This window comes from Borostomias antarcticus (genome assembly GCF_949987555.1).
Source record: "Borostomias antarcticus genome assembly, chromosome: 6".
Classification (NCBI taxonomy): Eukaryota; Metazoa; Chordata; class Actinopteri; order Stomiiformes; family Stomiidae; genus Borostomias; species Borostomias antarcticus.
This window is the reverse complement of record NC_140239.1, coordinates 330,001-345,399: the sequence shown is the minus strand read 5'-3', so window position 1 is coordinate 345,399 and position 15,399 is coordinate 330,001. Positions and strand designations below refer to the sequence as shown.

The window sequence follows — 15,399 nt, the reverse complement described above, 5'->3', positions numbered from 1 at the left end:
GGGTTAGGGTTAGGGTTATAGGTTGTTGAACTGGCACACCCAGTACTATATGGGAAGTCATGAAGTGCCACCAAACTGAACTCATGAGCAACTTTCATTTACAGATGTTTCTTTAAAAATGTTCTCTCCAATGTAGGAAGGAGAGCCTCTTTGCACCTCTTCTCGCCCTTAAGAAATGCCCCTGGAAACTTCATCGTATTAAGAGATTAACAGTAAATCCACATGCCGCAGCTCCAAGTAATTTTGATGTAAAGTGAAGTTCCCTTTGAGGCCCTGTGTATGGCAGGGAAGAGGGGGGATCAAGCTCCTTGTTTGATCTAGGTGGGAGAGTTCGAAGAATTCATATCATATGAATCTTATCAATTCGACCACGTGCCAAATGGGTCATACGTCGCTGGGTTCTGGCATGCAGCAGCGGTGAGCTTGATTCTGCCTGCGTTCAGAGCTCTTCCCTCAGATGCACAGAGCTGTGTTCAGAGCTGGTACCTGTTAGGGTTGGCTGGTAGGTGGAGGTAGGACCCAGAAGCAGACGGCAGGCAGGCAGTGCAGGTTCAAAAGAAAAAGTTTTGATATAAAAAGTAAACTGAGAAACACTGGGAGGAAACACACGAACATTGACAATGAACAGACAGAGAACAAAGGAAACAGGAGGGCATATATACTCTGGGAGAACAATCAAGGAACAACGTACAGGTGTGCAACAAGACATAACAAGACAGGTGCAGACAATCACCCAGACAAGGACATGGAGGGATTCCAACAAGACACCAACACAAGGACAGAGGAACTAGGACACAAGGGAACAGGGAACGAGGCTGAGACAGGGAATGGGACTGGGCAGAAAACTAGAGGGCCAGGAGAGGAGGGACTGGAGTGACGTGGGACTAGTGAGGGGACAGGTGTCTAGTGAGGTACAGGTGTCTAGAGCTGGGGCTGGGAGGACACAAACCAACATAGAAGACAAGACAACGAACACACAGGTACATAATACACACAGGTACATACGCACACACAGATGCATATGCACACACAGGGACATACGCACACTCAGGTATATAATACACACAGGTACATAATACACACAGGTATATACACACACACAGGTACATAATACACACAGGTACATACGCACACACAGGTAAATATGCACACACAGGGACATACGCACACACGCATCCACCCACCCACCCATAACACGTATACACTCACCCACCCGTAACACGCATCCACCCATCCACTCATAACACGCATACACCCACCCACCCATAACACGCATACACCCACCCACCCATAACACGTATACACCCACCCACTCATAACACGCATCCACCCACCCACTCATAACACGTATACACTCACCCACTCATAACACATATACACCCACCCACTCATAACACGTATACACTCACCCACTCATAACACGTATACACCCACCCACTCATAACACGTATACACCCACCCACCCATAACACGTATACACCCACCCACTCATAACACGTATACACTCACCCACCCACTCATAACACGTATACACCCACCCACTCATAACACGTATACACCCACCCACCCATAACACGTATACACCCACCCACTCATAACACGTATACACCCACCCACTCATAACACGTATACACTCACCCACTCATAACACGTATACACTCACCCACTCATAACACATATACACCCACCCACCCATAACACGTATACACTCACCCACTCATAACACGCATCCACCCACTCATAACACGTATACACTTACCCACTCGTAACACGTATACACTCACCCACTCGTAACACGTATACACTCACCCACCCGTAACACGTATACACCCACCCACTCATAACACGTATACACCCACCCACTCATAACACGTATACACTCACCCACTCATAACACGTATACACCCACCCACTCATAACACGTATACACCCACCCACTCATAACACGTATACACCCACCCACTCGTAACACGTATACACTCACCCACCCGTAACACGTATACACCCACCCACTCATAACACGTATACACCCACCCACCCACTCATAACACGCATCCACCCACTCATAACACGTATACACTCACGCACACATCCAGATACACAATAGACTAAACTGTCCTGATTTTTATGTATTTTATCTCCCATGTTGTTGCCGTTTTATATTTCTTGTTTTTATGTCTGGGGACTACGAATGGAAAATAGCCTTTTTACACTTTGTTCATTTACAGATGATCACTGTGTTAATTAATCATGCATCGTCCCGCCTAAATAAACTAATAAAGTAAAGTACTCAGGGTCCAGGGGGCACAGGAGCTCAGTCAGGGGTCCAGGCTGGGAACAGGGGGCGAGCAGAACCAACCAGGGGGCAGGGGTCTGGACCGGGAGTGAGCAGGACGAACCAGGGGGCAGGGGTCTGGACCGGGAGTGAGCAGGACGAACCAGGGGGCAGGGGTCTGGACCGGGAGTGAGCAGGGAGAACCAGGGGGCAGGGGTCTGGACCGGGAGTGAGCAGAACCAACCAGGGGGCAGGGGCGAGGGTCTGGACCGGGAGTGAGCAGGGAGAACCAGGGGGCAGGGGCGAGGGTCTGGACCGGGAGTGAGCAGAACCAACCAGGGGGCAGGGGTCTGGACCGGGAGTGAGCAGGGAGAACCAGGGGGCAGGGGCGAGGGTCTGGACCGGGAGTGAGCAGGACGAACCAGGGGGCAGGGGTCTGGACCGGGAGTGAGCAGGGAGAACCAGGGGGCAGGGGCGAGGGTCTGGACCGGGAGTGAGCAGGGCGAACCAGGGGGCAGGGGCGAGGGTCTGGACCGGGAGTGAGCAGGGAGAACCAGGGGGCAGGGGCGAGGGTCTGGACCGGGAGTGAGCAGGGGGAACCAGGGGGCAGGGGCGAGGGTCCAGACTGGGAGCAGGGAGCGAGCCGGGGTGGACCCGGCCCGAACCATAACAGTACCAAAGTGTGAATGCATCTGACTGATATTGACAGAACACATGTGATGACGACCCATTCAGAAACACTGTCCTAGAAATGTCATATGAATTATAATTGATATGCCACACTATTGATATTCACACTATGGACAAAAGCCAGATGTTAGCAGGTGTTGTTTAGTTTTTTGGCCGGTGTAAAAGGGATCTAGCACAACATGAACATGCATGCTCACATACGGCAGCGCAGTCTCAACCTCATTAGACGCTGTGAAGCTGACCTGCTTTCTGACACACAGCTGGAAGAAGAAGCTGATTTCAACAGGCAGCAGTAGCAATAATCCATATCAGTGGGCCGACTGCACCTCCACATTCCCCTTTAATTAATCCATATCAGTGGGCCGACTGCACCTCCACATTCCCCTTTAATTAATCCATATCAGTGGGCCGACTGCACCTCCACATTCCCCTTTAATCCACCCCACTTGCTGAATAGGACCCTGGTATAAGATGTGTGATAAATCCACTTTTTTTTCTTCTGCTTCTCAGTTGACGGCATTTCTTCCACATTCCTGCTGTTTCTCTGGCTCTTTCCCATGAGAAAGTATTGCACTTTCAGCACCATAGGATGAAGAAATGCTTTGGTCTGTGAAACTCGTGTGTGTGTGTGTGTGTGTGTGTGTGTGTGTGTGTGTGTGTGTGTGTGTGTGTGGAGTGAATCACATTGTCCTGCTGAACAGTGATACTCTGTGTAGTGCTGTATATGGATGGCAGTGCCCTTTTCCTGGAGAGCTTGGTGGGGGGGGGGGGGGGGGCTCACAAGTCAGTGTAAGAACAGGGGAGAGGGGAGGAGGTGTTGACCCTTCTGCCCGACAGGGAGGTGTTGACCCTTCTGCTCCGTGGTTCTCGGGTCAAAATGATAGTGCTGTCAGATACGTGTGTATCTATGTCACATAACACTTACCAGAAGTAGTAGTAATATGAATAATATGAATTACGTTTATTTGCATAGCACCTTTCATGGAAAAAATGCAGCCCAAAGTGCTTTACAACAAGTAATTAGCGCTTCACATGAAAATAGACATAAAATGAACATAAAATAGGGAAAGATAAGATTGAATATAAAATCCAATAAAATAAGATGAAAATACAGTTATAAAAAAATGAAGAACTCAAGTAGACAGTGTTTGAAGCAGTAGACGAGCAGTAGACGAGCGGTAGACGAGCGGTAGACGAGCGGTAGACGAGCAGTAGACGAGGGCACAGTCATGATCCCAAGGCAGATATGATCCCAATTTCCTTCTCCTCCCTTTAATAGAATTACACGAGCAGATGGGAGCAATTCACCTGTTCCTCAAATAGCATTTACCTTCTACAAGGCTGGCGTCTGTCTACGCCGAACCTACCAGTGAATTAGAACCAGAGAGAACTGGGAGAATTGTCTTCCCCAGGAAACATATTGAGATATATCGTTACCCATCAAATGTGTGTCTGAATAAGTATCCCCTGCTGTCTACAGTGACCACATGCTGCAGTGGTGAGTCTGGATTGCAGTGAGTCTGGGGTTACAGGGTTAGGGTTAGGGTTAGGGTTACAGGGTTAGGGTTAGGGTTAGGGTTAGTCTCACGTGTTTGTCTCACAGGGCTACAATGTTCTCCATTTAAATATAAAGTGCTCTAGATGAGTGGTACATATTTGGACTGACTGTTAATAGCGAGCTATGCAGGCTGAACAAGGCTATTGTCCTGCCAACCTGAATGGTGAGACTGCGGAGTCATGGCTGCTAAGTAGGGTTAGTTGAAGAACATGTCAAAACTATGTTAGGAGGAAACTCACACTCTGTGTCCAGAACAAGGCTCTCCTTGTTCTATTGGATGGTGTGACTGTCTCTTTGTTACCCGTTGTGTTGTGGCTGTTGCATCTGGATACAAGAACATGTTATATATAATCTCATTTATTATTATTATTATTATTATTAAGATGTGCCCTTCACTGCATGTGGAGGAAAGCCTGTGCAGAGAACGACTGCTGTGTAACACTGGGATCAGGGCCGTTGTGTCCATCCGGTCACCGTTCTGTTGTGTATTTTATTTCTGGGTTAACGGTGCCGTGTCATGGTGGGGGGTAGGGGGGGTGGGGGGAGTTAACGGTGCCGTGTCATGGTGTGGGGTAGGGGGGGTGGGGGGAGTTAACGGTGCCGTGTCATGGTGGGGGGTAGGGGGGGTGGGGGGTAGGGGGGGTAGGGGGAGTTAACGGTGCCGTGTCATGGTGGGGGGTAGGGGGGGTGGGGGGAGTTAACGGTGCCGTGTCATGGTGTGGGGTGTGGGGGGCATGGAGGGTTCAATGGTGCCATGTCATGGTTTGGGGTGTGGGGGGGTGGGGGGGGGGGCGCTGCTAACGGAGCTGAAAGGGGGGCTGTGTGCTTCAGGCTGCCATGGCTGGAACGCCTGCTTCAGCCAATCACTGCATTCTCAACATTTGGGTTATTTTGGTCCAAAGTGATCCTGAATTGGTTGAACCTGCATTTGAAATATTGGTCACACACTGTAAGCCGTATGGAACAACTTACAGTAGCTGTCTACTGTATTCACCAGTCAAAACCCCAGTCAGGAGCTTGATAAGGGAGTACTTGTTACTTTTACTCTCACATGATGCATTTATTTGGATTGAGAGCAGATGTTCTACCAATACGCACTGTGCAGGAAGAGGCCTATAATTACATGTCTATTACTATGTAATTACATTGTTATTAAGCCAGTGGTTCTCTGCCAAAGACATCACAGTGGTGTAAAATTATGCTGACCTGTGCGTTCGTGCAAAACCCCGTGCTTTCACTAGAACCCAAACAACCCTCTTTCACTAGAACCCAAACAACCCTCTTTCACTAGAACCCAAACAACCATCACACCCACGGCAAAGAATGAAACCTGAAGCCCTGCAGCGATTGGCTGGCGGAGATGGGCTGCCCTGCAGCGATTGGCTGGTGGAGATGGGCTGCCCTGCAGCGATTGGCTGGCGGAGATGGGCTGCTCTTTGCCGATACGCTGCTCTCTGTCTCCAGTTGTGTTTTCCAAAGGGGCGTGGCCTGTGCTGACCCAGAGGTGACTACGACAGGGGGATCCCCTCCCTGGGTGGTGTAGAAGTGTGTGTCCTGGGAGAGGCAAGAGAAACACAGGCAGAGGTCCAGCCGACACGCAGAGAGGAACAGCGCTGACCGCTCACTCCCACCCCTCCCTCCTCCCCCCGCAGAGAGGAACAGCGCTGACCGCTCACTCCCACCCCTCCCTCCTCCCCCCGCAGAGAGGAACAGCGCTGACCGCTCACTCCCACCCCTCCCTCCTCCCCCCGCAGAGAGGAACAGCGCTGACCGCTCACTCCCACCCCTCCCTCCTCCCCCCGCAGAGAGGAACAGCGCTGACCGCTCACTCCCACCCCTCCCTCCTCCCCCCGCAGAGAGGAACAGCGCTGACCGCTCACTCCCACCCCTCCCTCCTCCCCCCGCAGAGAGGAACAGCGCTGACCGCTCACTCCCACCCCTCCCTCCTCCCCCCGCCGGCTTTCTGGAGATTAAATGACTTATTATTCTAGAAACTCAGCCCTTTGTGTGCGCAGTAATCCACAGTCCTGAGTCAACACCGTATGTGAGAGAACCCAGATACACACCTCAGCTCTGCAGAACCCAGCTGCACACCTCAGCTCTGCAGAACCCTGCTACACACCTCAGACCTGCAGAACCCAGCTACACACCTCAGACCTGCAGAACCCAGCTACACACCTCAGACCTGCAGAACCCTGCTACACACCTCAGACCTGCAGAACCCAGCTACACACCTCAGCTCTGCAGAACCCAGCTACACACCTCAGACCTGCAGAACCCAGCTACACACCTCAGCTCTGCAGAACCCTGCTACACACCTCAGCTCTGCAGAACCCTGCTACACACCTCAGACCTGCAGAACCCTGCGACACACCTCAGCCCTGCAGAACCCAGCTACACACCTCAGCTCTGCAGAACCCAGCTACACACCTCAGCTCTGCAGAACCCAGCTACACACCTCAGCCCTGCAGAACCCAGCTACATACCTCAGCTCTGCAGAACCCTGCTACACACCTCAGCAGAATGTGCACTGAGGTCACTACAGTTCATCATGGACTGTTCTTATTAAACTAGATTTTAGCAGAGATGCCTGCGCTGAAACTCAGCTACCAGAGTTGTAAACAACGAATGACGTCACCAAGGGTCCCACTTAGTTTTGTAGCAGCCTCGTAAAGTGTACTTTCATACTTGGCTGCGCCCTTGCGCACCTCTGGGAATACGTCACCCAAGTGCACACCTTAGAGAGGGGTTTGGGCTTAGGGGGGGGCACTAGGACAGGGCCAACATCTGCTTCTCGTTGCCACAAGTCAAAAAAAAAAAAAAACTGGCTGGTGCACAAAACCAACTGCCACAGTTGCCAGAAGACCAACTGAGGAGAGTAATTTGTGCAGTTTTCTGGATTTCCAGAAATACTTTTTACACAGAGTAAGCTCCAGGAGTTGAATACTATGCACCTTTTAATCACATCCACTCCTTCATTACCACAAGTGAACATGGGTCTTTTAATCACATCCACTCCTTCATTACCACAAGTGAACATGGGGGTGGGGGACAACATGTTTACTGTGCACTTTTTTTGCAATTTAGAACTTCCATGAATCAAGAACAAGGTGCAGGTGAGCAACAAGACACAACGAGACACAGGTGCATTCAATCACCCAGACAATAACGTGGAGAGATTCCAAACAAGACACCAACACAAGGATAGAGGAAACAAGGACACAAGGAAGGGAACAGACTAGGAAACAGGAGGGAGGACTGGGACTGGAAATGGGACTGGGCTGAAAACTATAATGGAGCTAGGGAAACTAGAGCTGTGTTCGGAATCGCTCCCTATTCACTATATAGTGCACTATATAAGGCGTCAGCCATTTTGTTTGTAGTGTCCGAATTCTCCACGGAATTCTCGTTCCCTATATAGTCCACTATTTATTACCCACAATTCACCTTGATTTGCAGGGAACAGTGCATGTACCCTACATTTTCTCCGTTCCCTAGGTAGTTCACTACATGGTGAACCCTATATAGGGAATAGGGAGTGAGGGAACGAGGGAGCGATTCCGAACACAGCTTAGGATGGGATAGTAACTAAAGCTAAGGGCTAGTAACTAAAAGGGGAAAGAGAAAGAAACACCAGGAGGGGCTAAAGGGGAAGGGGGCTAGCAACTAAGGGGGTAGCAACTGACTAGGAAGGGACTGGAGTGGAGTGGGACTAGTGGGGGACCGGTGGGGGACTAGTGGGGGACCGGTGGGGGACTAGTGGGGGACTAGTGGGGGACCGGTGGCTAGACACACTCAAACCCAGGGGCTCAGAACCCAGGGAGCAGGAGGGAGTCACTGAGGAGAGGCAGGGCGAGAGTAGGGGAACGGGCTCAGGCCCCAGGGGGGTCCAGGGGGCAGGGGGGAGCTGGGTGGACACAGCCAGGACCACAACAAAGCGCATTGGATGGAAAGTTCAGAGAGCGGCACTGTGTTCAGAGAGTGTTCAGAGAGCAGCGCTGTGTTCAGAGAGTGTTCAGAGAGTGTTCAGAGAGCAGCGCTGTGTTCAGAGAGTGTTCAGAGAGCAGCGCTGTGTTCAGAGAGTGTTCAGAGAGTGTTCAGAGAGCAGCGCTGTGTTCAGAGAGTGTTCAGAGAGCAGTGCTGTGTTCAGAGAGTGTTCAGAGAGCAGTGCTGTGTTCAGAGAGTGTTCAGAGAGCAGTGCTGTGTTCAGAGAGTGTTCAGAGAGCAGCGCTGTGTTCAGAGAGTGTTCAGAGAGCAGTGCTGTGTTCAGAGAGTGTTCAGAGAGTGTTCAGAGAGCAGCGCTGTGTTCAGGGAGTGTTCAGGGAGTGTTCAGAGAGCAGCGCTGTGTTCAGAGAGTGTTCAGAGAGTGTTCAGAGTGTTCAGGGAGTGTTCAGAGAGCAGTGCTGTGTTCAGAGAGTGTTCAGAGAGCAGCGCTGTGTTCAGAGAGTGTTCAAAGAGCAGCACTGTGTTCAGAGAGTGTTCAGAGAGCAGCGCTGTGTTCAGAGAGTGTTCAGAGAGTGTTCAGAGAGCAGCGCTGTGTTCAGAGAGTGTTCAGAGAGCAGTGCTGTGTTCAGAGAGTGTTCAGAGAGCAGCGCTGTGTTCAGAGAGTAAAGAGCAGCGCTGTGTTTCATTATTCCCTGGAATAAACCTCCCTGCACCTGTGTTCGTCTGCACACGCACCCTGTCCTGACCCCTGACCCCTGACGAGATGAGCTGGGCTCGGAGGCGGTGTTTGTTTTCAAAACAGCATAAAACATTATGGAAAATTCCTCTCTCTCACACACACACACACACACACACAGACACACACACAGACACACACTGTACATACAGTACATACGCAGGCACGATGCTAAACCAGGTGACTCAAAGCACAACCGTAAAAAAAAGCGAAGCTGTAAACAAAAGCATGTACTGGATGGTTCCACTACGCACATTAACAGACTTCACAGAAGAGAGGACCCTTGTGACATGGAAACAAGTTTATTTTGAGCAGGCTGTCAATGAGGGCACCTCTACACTTCAGTCACAATATTTATAGAGGACCTGTACCACACTACAGCCACCTCCCCTGCTGTCTAACCCTCACCACAGTGGGCGCTAGAGAAGCAATGGAGGGTCTGCTACAGGGTGCACTTCCTCAATAGTAAAGGTCAATGTTACCTAAGGGGTCATATCCAAGTTCAAAGTACACTACATTCACATAATGCCCCCATAATCCTCGAACTCCAAAAATGCTAGCGCATCTCCCTCTATGTAGCTTCATAGGCTACTACTCTGGCATCTCCGTCCCTTTGCACTACTCTGGGCACACCTGGAGTATGACACAGTGGCACTACTCTGGGCACACCTGCAGTATGACACAGTGGCATGCATGTTAAGGCACACCTGGAGTGTGACACAGTGGCATGCATGTTAAGGCACACCTGGAGTATGACACAGTGGCATGCATGTTAAGGCACACCTGGAGTGTGACACAGTGGCATGCATGTTAACACTGTACCGCTATCATGTGCATATCAAAATAAACCCACTTGAACTTGCCTTAACAATGACACTGTTGCTCATGATCATAAATGGAGGTTTGTTTCCAAAACTATTCTAAAACATCATTCATTATTTGAATTTCACTAAGAATACAAACAGGAATATAGTCCTGGTAACACCTTTGTGGTAATGGTAATATACCTGAACATGCTGTCAGTGTCAGTAGACCCGCGTTTTTCTAAATGGATATAACATTATGTAATGCAACACTTTAATTGTGAATTTCTGTACTAAGTGTATAGTATAAAACATTTCAGTACAAAGCCACACTGTATAAATAAACAGATTCTGTTTCTGATGCAACAAACATAAGCACATCTCATTTAGTCCTGAGATACCCCTGGATAAAGGCTAGAACATCTCGTGCTTGAAAGCACTTCTTTGGCACATGAACCAGTTTTTGATTAATATCTCACCTCCCAAAACACTGGCTTGGCATCACATACCTGGCAACACCGACCCTGTTGTGACATCACAGAATAAATCTGGAACATTCTGCACCTTGACCATCCAATCAATGAGTGGGTGGAGTCTTGTCACTGGGTATGTGTGATCTCTGCATGAGGTAGGCATGGTCATGTGATATGCTCACTCCTCACCCCCCCCCTCACACACACACACGCACACACACTTGATCTTCCAGTGTCGACCTACTGTAGAGGCCAGTGTGTTTGACAACAACAAAACGTGTCATTATAGTATGTGTACCACCAACCCGTTGTGATCCGGGTTGCTTGTGGCATCGGATTCTCTCAGAACTACGTGTTCTGCTAGTGCTCCCCTAATTCATGTTTCTGTCAATCTATCTGGAAACAATAACACAAGTGGAGTGGCCTTACTCAAAATGTGCATTGGGATATTTATCGGGATAACTTTGGGTCAATGTCACAAATTTGACTCCATACAACCCCGGGTCTGGTGAAGCCAGGCTGGTGAATGTGGAGGTGATCTGAATGGTGAAGCCAGGCTGGTGGATGTGGAGGTGATCTGAATGGTGAAGCCAGGCTGGTGAATGTGGAGGTGATCTGAATGGTGAAGCCAGGCTGGTGAATGTGGAGGTGATCTGAATGGTGAAGCCAGGCTGGTGAATGTGGAGGTGATCTGAATGGTGAAGCCAGGCTGGTGGATGTGGAGGTGATCTGAATGGTGAAGCCAGGCTGGTGGATGTGGAGGTGATCTGAATGGTGAAGCCAGGCTGGTGGATGTGGAGGTGATCTGAATGGTGAAGCCAGGCTGGTGGATGGGGAGGTGATCTGAATGGTGAAGCCAGGCTGGTGAATGCCGGAGGTGATGATCTGAATGGTGAATTTTAACTTTATCTGCCACTGGTGTTGTAATGCTTTCCATACACATGCAGCCCCAGTTTGATGTTTTTAGTAGATAAGATACTTTATTAATCCCAGAGGGAAAACTGTGTTGCATGTTTCCAGTAACCTATAGTATCAGTACATTCATTTTATTTAGTGTATTTAAGCATGTGCCCGTGCAACTCATCACAACATTCCTTTAAAGCCTATTTCTATGCATTATTAGATTTTTCTTAAATGCACTAATAATTTACTAACGGGTTACTTGAAACAGCTCCCCTTGTTTAATAGTCTACAAAGCAAACCTTTCTAAGGAATACAGTATGTAATGAGCTTCATGCGTTTGAATATGTAATGAGCTTCATGCGTTGCATGGGAACGGGAACACAGAATAGCCACAAAGCGTGCATCTAGCAACGTGCAGAACAACCACAATGAGCACTGTACTAGTTACAAATAAGTGAATTTTATTATTTTCCAAAAAAGGTTATTTACATTATGTACATACGCAACACCCACAACAATAAAGGCACATGTGTAGTTCTTTAAAGGCACATGTGTAGTTCTGATGAAACGGCAGCACAGTGAGAGATCATGTGCTTGAGCCCAGTCACATCTTTCAGTAATACAGTGTATTCACAAGAATCACACACACACACACACAAGAATCACACACACACTCACAATAATCACACACTCGCGCACACACACACACACACCTCTCACAGACACAGACAGCAGCTCACAGATGGGGAAATGTATTCAAACATGTGCTTCAGTACTGGGTGTGCTTCCGGTTGATAAATAAGCTTGGTCTTGCAGTGCTTTCATTCTTCATAAATTAAAATATACACAGTAAAGAGCCTACGCTTGCTGGGGTGCCTCTGATGACACAGTGCTATCTGCCCACTACGTCCTAGTCTAACCGATCATACTGAGGTAAACTGTGAATCCTTGGACCATCCAGGCAGCGTCAGGCCTGCCCCCCATGGCCAGCCCTGCGCAGTACCCAGCCCTTCCATTGGACAGAGCCCAGGGTCATATGACCTGTGACCAATGGAAACCACCCAGGTGCGTTCCGTGTCCAAGCCTCCTTAAGCCCCTCCCACCGTGTGCTCATAACTCCTCTTCCTCTCTTCCTATCAAAAGTGCTCAGATGAAGAGATGGCAGCGCTTCCTGTCTCTCCGCCTTGGGTCCCCGTGGTGCTTCTCAAAGTGCTGAGTCCCTACGCGGGCAGTCTGGAGAGACCAGAGAGAGATCAGAGAGAGAGAGAGATCAGAGAGAGATCAGAGAGAGATCAGAGAGGGCTGCTCGGTCAACTCCTCATTCTGGCTTCCAGCCTTAATAAGTTGTCATTACAAAACAAACTACAATTGTGTACTACACCTACTGTAAAAAATGACTTAATGGACAATTACAAATACCTTTTTCTAGGTTTCACCTCCCAGCCATCACGACACTTCACATATGTGATGCCCTCACCCGGTGAAATTTCGGTCTTAGAAGGATTTTCGGCGCAAAAAGTGAACCTACAAAATGATAAAAGAAGAAACGCATCACCATAAATGCATAAACCACTAATGGCAACAATAAATAATTAGCTGGCCGGAATATTTAGCAAAGCCGTGGATCCGAGTGGAGCCACATTTTAAACGTCATCGAATGGCTGACCGTACGTTCTCAAATTCATAAATGACTTGAGAGGGCCAGCCAAAGATAAGGCTTGTGTTAATCGCAACATCGCATGGACAAGATGGACGCTGCCCCCCCCCCCTACTCACTTCTTCTGCGTTTCCCCACACTTGACGCGGATGCGGCGCACCTCCAGCACCGGCGTGGTGGGCGTGCTCCCCCAGGACCACAGGCTCTTCTTCAGGCTCTTCAGCACCGAGCTCCAGGAGTCGGTCACGCCCTCCCAGCTCAGCTCGATCTTCAGCAGGTCGCCGATATCCTCCTCCGTGAACACCAGGAACGTGTTGGTCAGGTTCAGCCCCACTCGCTCAGGACTGGACGGGGAAAAGTCCAGTCAATTTACACTCTACTCTGGTTTTACCTACACGTACACAATTTCCTTTGAGTTCAATTTCCCATCCCATAATTACCCTCTCAACACTACAGTCAGAAGTGGGATTGGAGGTTCAGTACTCACACGTCTACGGACAGGTTGATGGAGTCGTTATGGGCGCCGTGCAGCTTGACGTAGAAGGTGGGGTCTGGTTCGTCCCCCTGCTTCCTGTTGAAAACGTGCATCTTCATCTGGTAGTGGTAGCCTTGAGGGAGATAACGGGTTATTAAAGGGTTTACTCCCACAGGGCAAAGGTCACATGTACAATCGCTGTATGACTGCTACCGTGGCATCATAAAAACATGCGATACTAGATACCCATAACAGTAGATTAGACGTGTTGTATCAGAACAGTATTCTAACAGAACATCCATCAGAGATAAACAGATATATACTTTATTGACCCCCATCAATGTGTTGCAAACCCAGAGCATTAACTAATGGCCTCACACCCCAAAAAGCATTGAATCAATTCAGCAACTGACCCCCGACCCCGAAGCCCCTCCCCCGGTGGGCCCTGTGTCTCACCTCCGAAGGGCTCCCCCCCTCCCCCGGTGGGCCCTGTGTCTCACCTCCGAAGGGCTCCCCCCCTCCCCCGGTGGGCCCTGTGTCTCACCTCCGAAGGGCTCCCCCCCTCCCCAGGTGGGCCCTGTGTCTCACCTCCGAAGGGCTCCCCCCCTCCCCCGGTGGGCCCTGTGTCTCACCTCCGAAGGGCTCCCCCCCCTCCCCCGGTGGGCCCTGTGTCTCACCTCCGAAGGGCTCCCCCCCCTCCCCCGGTGGGCCCTGTGTCTCACCTCCGAAGGGCTCCCCCCCTCCCCCGGTGGGCCCTGTGTCTCACCTCCGAAGGGCTCCCCCCCTCCCCAGGTGGGCCCTGTGTCTCACCTCCGAAGGGCTCCCCCCCTCCCCCGGTGGGCCCTGTGTCTCACCTCCGAAGGGCTCCCCCCCTCCCCCGGTGGGCCCTGTGTCTCACCTCCGAAGGGCTCCCCCCCTCCCCCGGTGGGCCCTGTGTCTCACCTCCGAAGGGCTCCCCCCCTCCCCCGGTGGGCCCTGTGTCTCACCTCCGAAGGGCTCCCCCCCTCCCCCGGTGGGCCCTGTGTCTCACCTCCGAAGGGCGTGTCGGCGCGCGTCTTCAGGTACATCTTGCTGTTGCGCCTCTTGCGCATCTTCTTGGAGTTGTAGCCGATGTTGTTGCAGCGGTTCTTGCGGCAGCTGAGACAGATGCCCTTCTTGAAGCGGTCGGGTCCTGTGCACTGGTAGGCGAAGCTCATGTGCTCCTTGTTCATCAGCGAGTCCACAAACAGGTGCACGGCACGCTCGTGCTCGCACTTCATCACCTCCATGAAGTCTGAGAAGAGATGGAGGATATTTACATAAACAGCCAGCACAAAAATAGCATCCAACTTCTAAAACTAAAAGAGGAACATTCAAACTAAATCAGGACGTTAATGCTAGCAGGTGTTTACTGTGCACGAGAACTCACTTCCTGCTACCGTCAGCACGTCACTCAGAGCGCAGCCCGGCTGCACGTCGCCTCCGTTGGGGTAAATATCGATGTCACCGATGGGCTCCTTGATCCCGATGCTCACGCCCAGGGCCTCCCTGGTGTAGGTGTGGAGGACGTCCACGAAGTCTGCGTCATCCGGCGAAAGGCGCTTCTGCTTGTCCACCCCCTCAAACATGGGCCCGGCGGGGTCTAGACCTGTGGGAAAGGAAGGACCATTTCATCCAGCAGTCTGCAAAGGGGGACCCCTTTATAGACGTGGTACATCGACTACGCCAGAGGCCCAGAGGAGCACTAACCCTAACCCTAACCCTAACCCTAGCACACCAAGGCAAGGAAGAGATCTGACTACAGGCAAACTTGCACTCATTCTTGGTTCACTCACCCGTAATCCTGCCGACGGTCCCTTGCACGTACGTCCCGGCGTAGCCCGCCACGTGGGCCCCCAAACTGTA

The 15,399-nt window shown here is 50.7% G+C and overlaps 1 protein-coding gene across 1 annotated transcript in view; it reads right to left on the bottom strand.

The window, feature by feature from the left end:
* Positions 1-12,019: 12,019 nt before the first annotated feature.
* The window catches only part of lipg (lipase, endothelial), a 6,971-nt gene continuing 3,591 nt past the window's right edge, over positions 12,020-15,399 (bottom strand). The window contains exons 4-10 of the mRNA XM_084439474.1: positions 15,330-15,399; positions 14,924-15,142; positions 14,546-14,788; positions 13,528-13,648; positions 13,160-13,384; positions 12,803-12,907; positions 12,020-12,616 (exon numbers count right to left, since the gene is read on the bottom strand). The exon at positions 15,330-15,399 is cut by the window's right edge and continues 42 nt beyond it. Of these exons, the coding sequence (XP_084295600.1) occupies positions 12,604-12,616; positions 12,803-12,907; positions 13,160-13,384; positions 13,528-13,648; positions 14,546-14,788; positions 14,924-15,142; positions 15,330-15,399 (996 nt within the window). The 3' untranslated portion in view covers positions 12,020-12,603. The remainder of the gene's footprint in view (positions 12,617-12,802; positions 12,908-13,159; positions 13,385-13,527; positions 13,649-14,545; positions 14,789-14,923; positions 15,143-15,329) is intronic.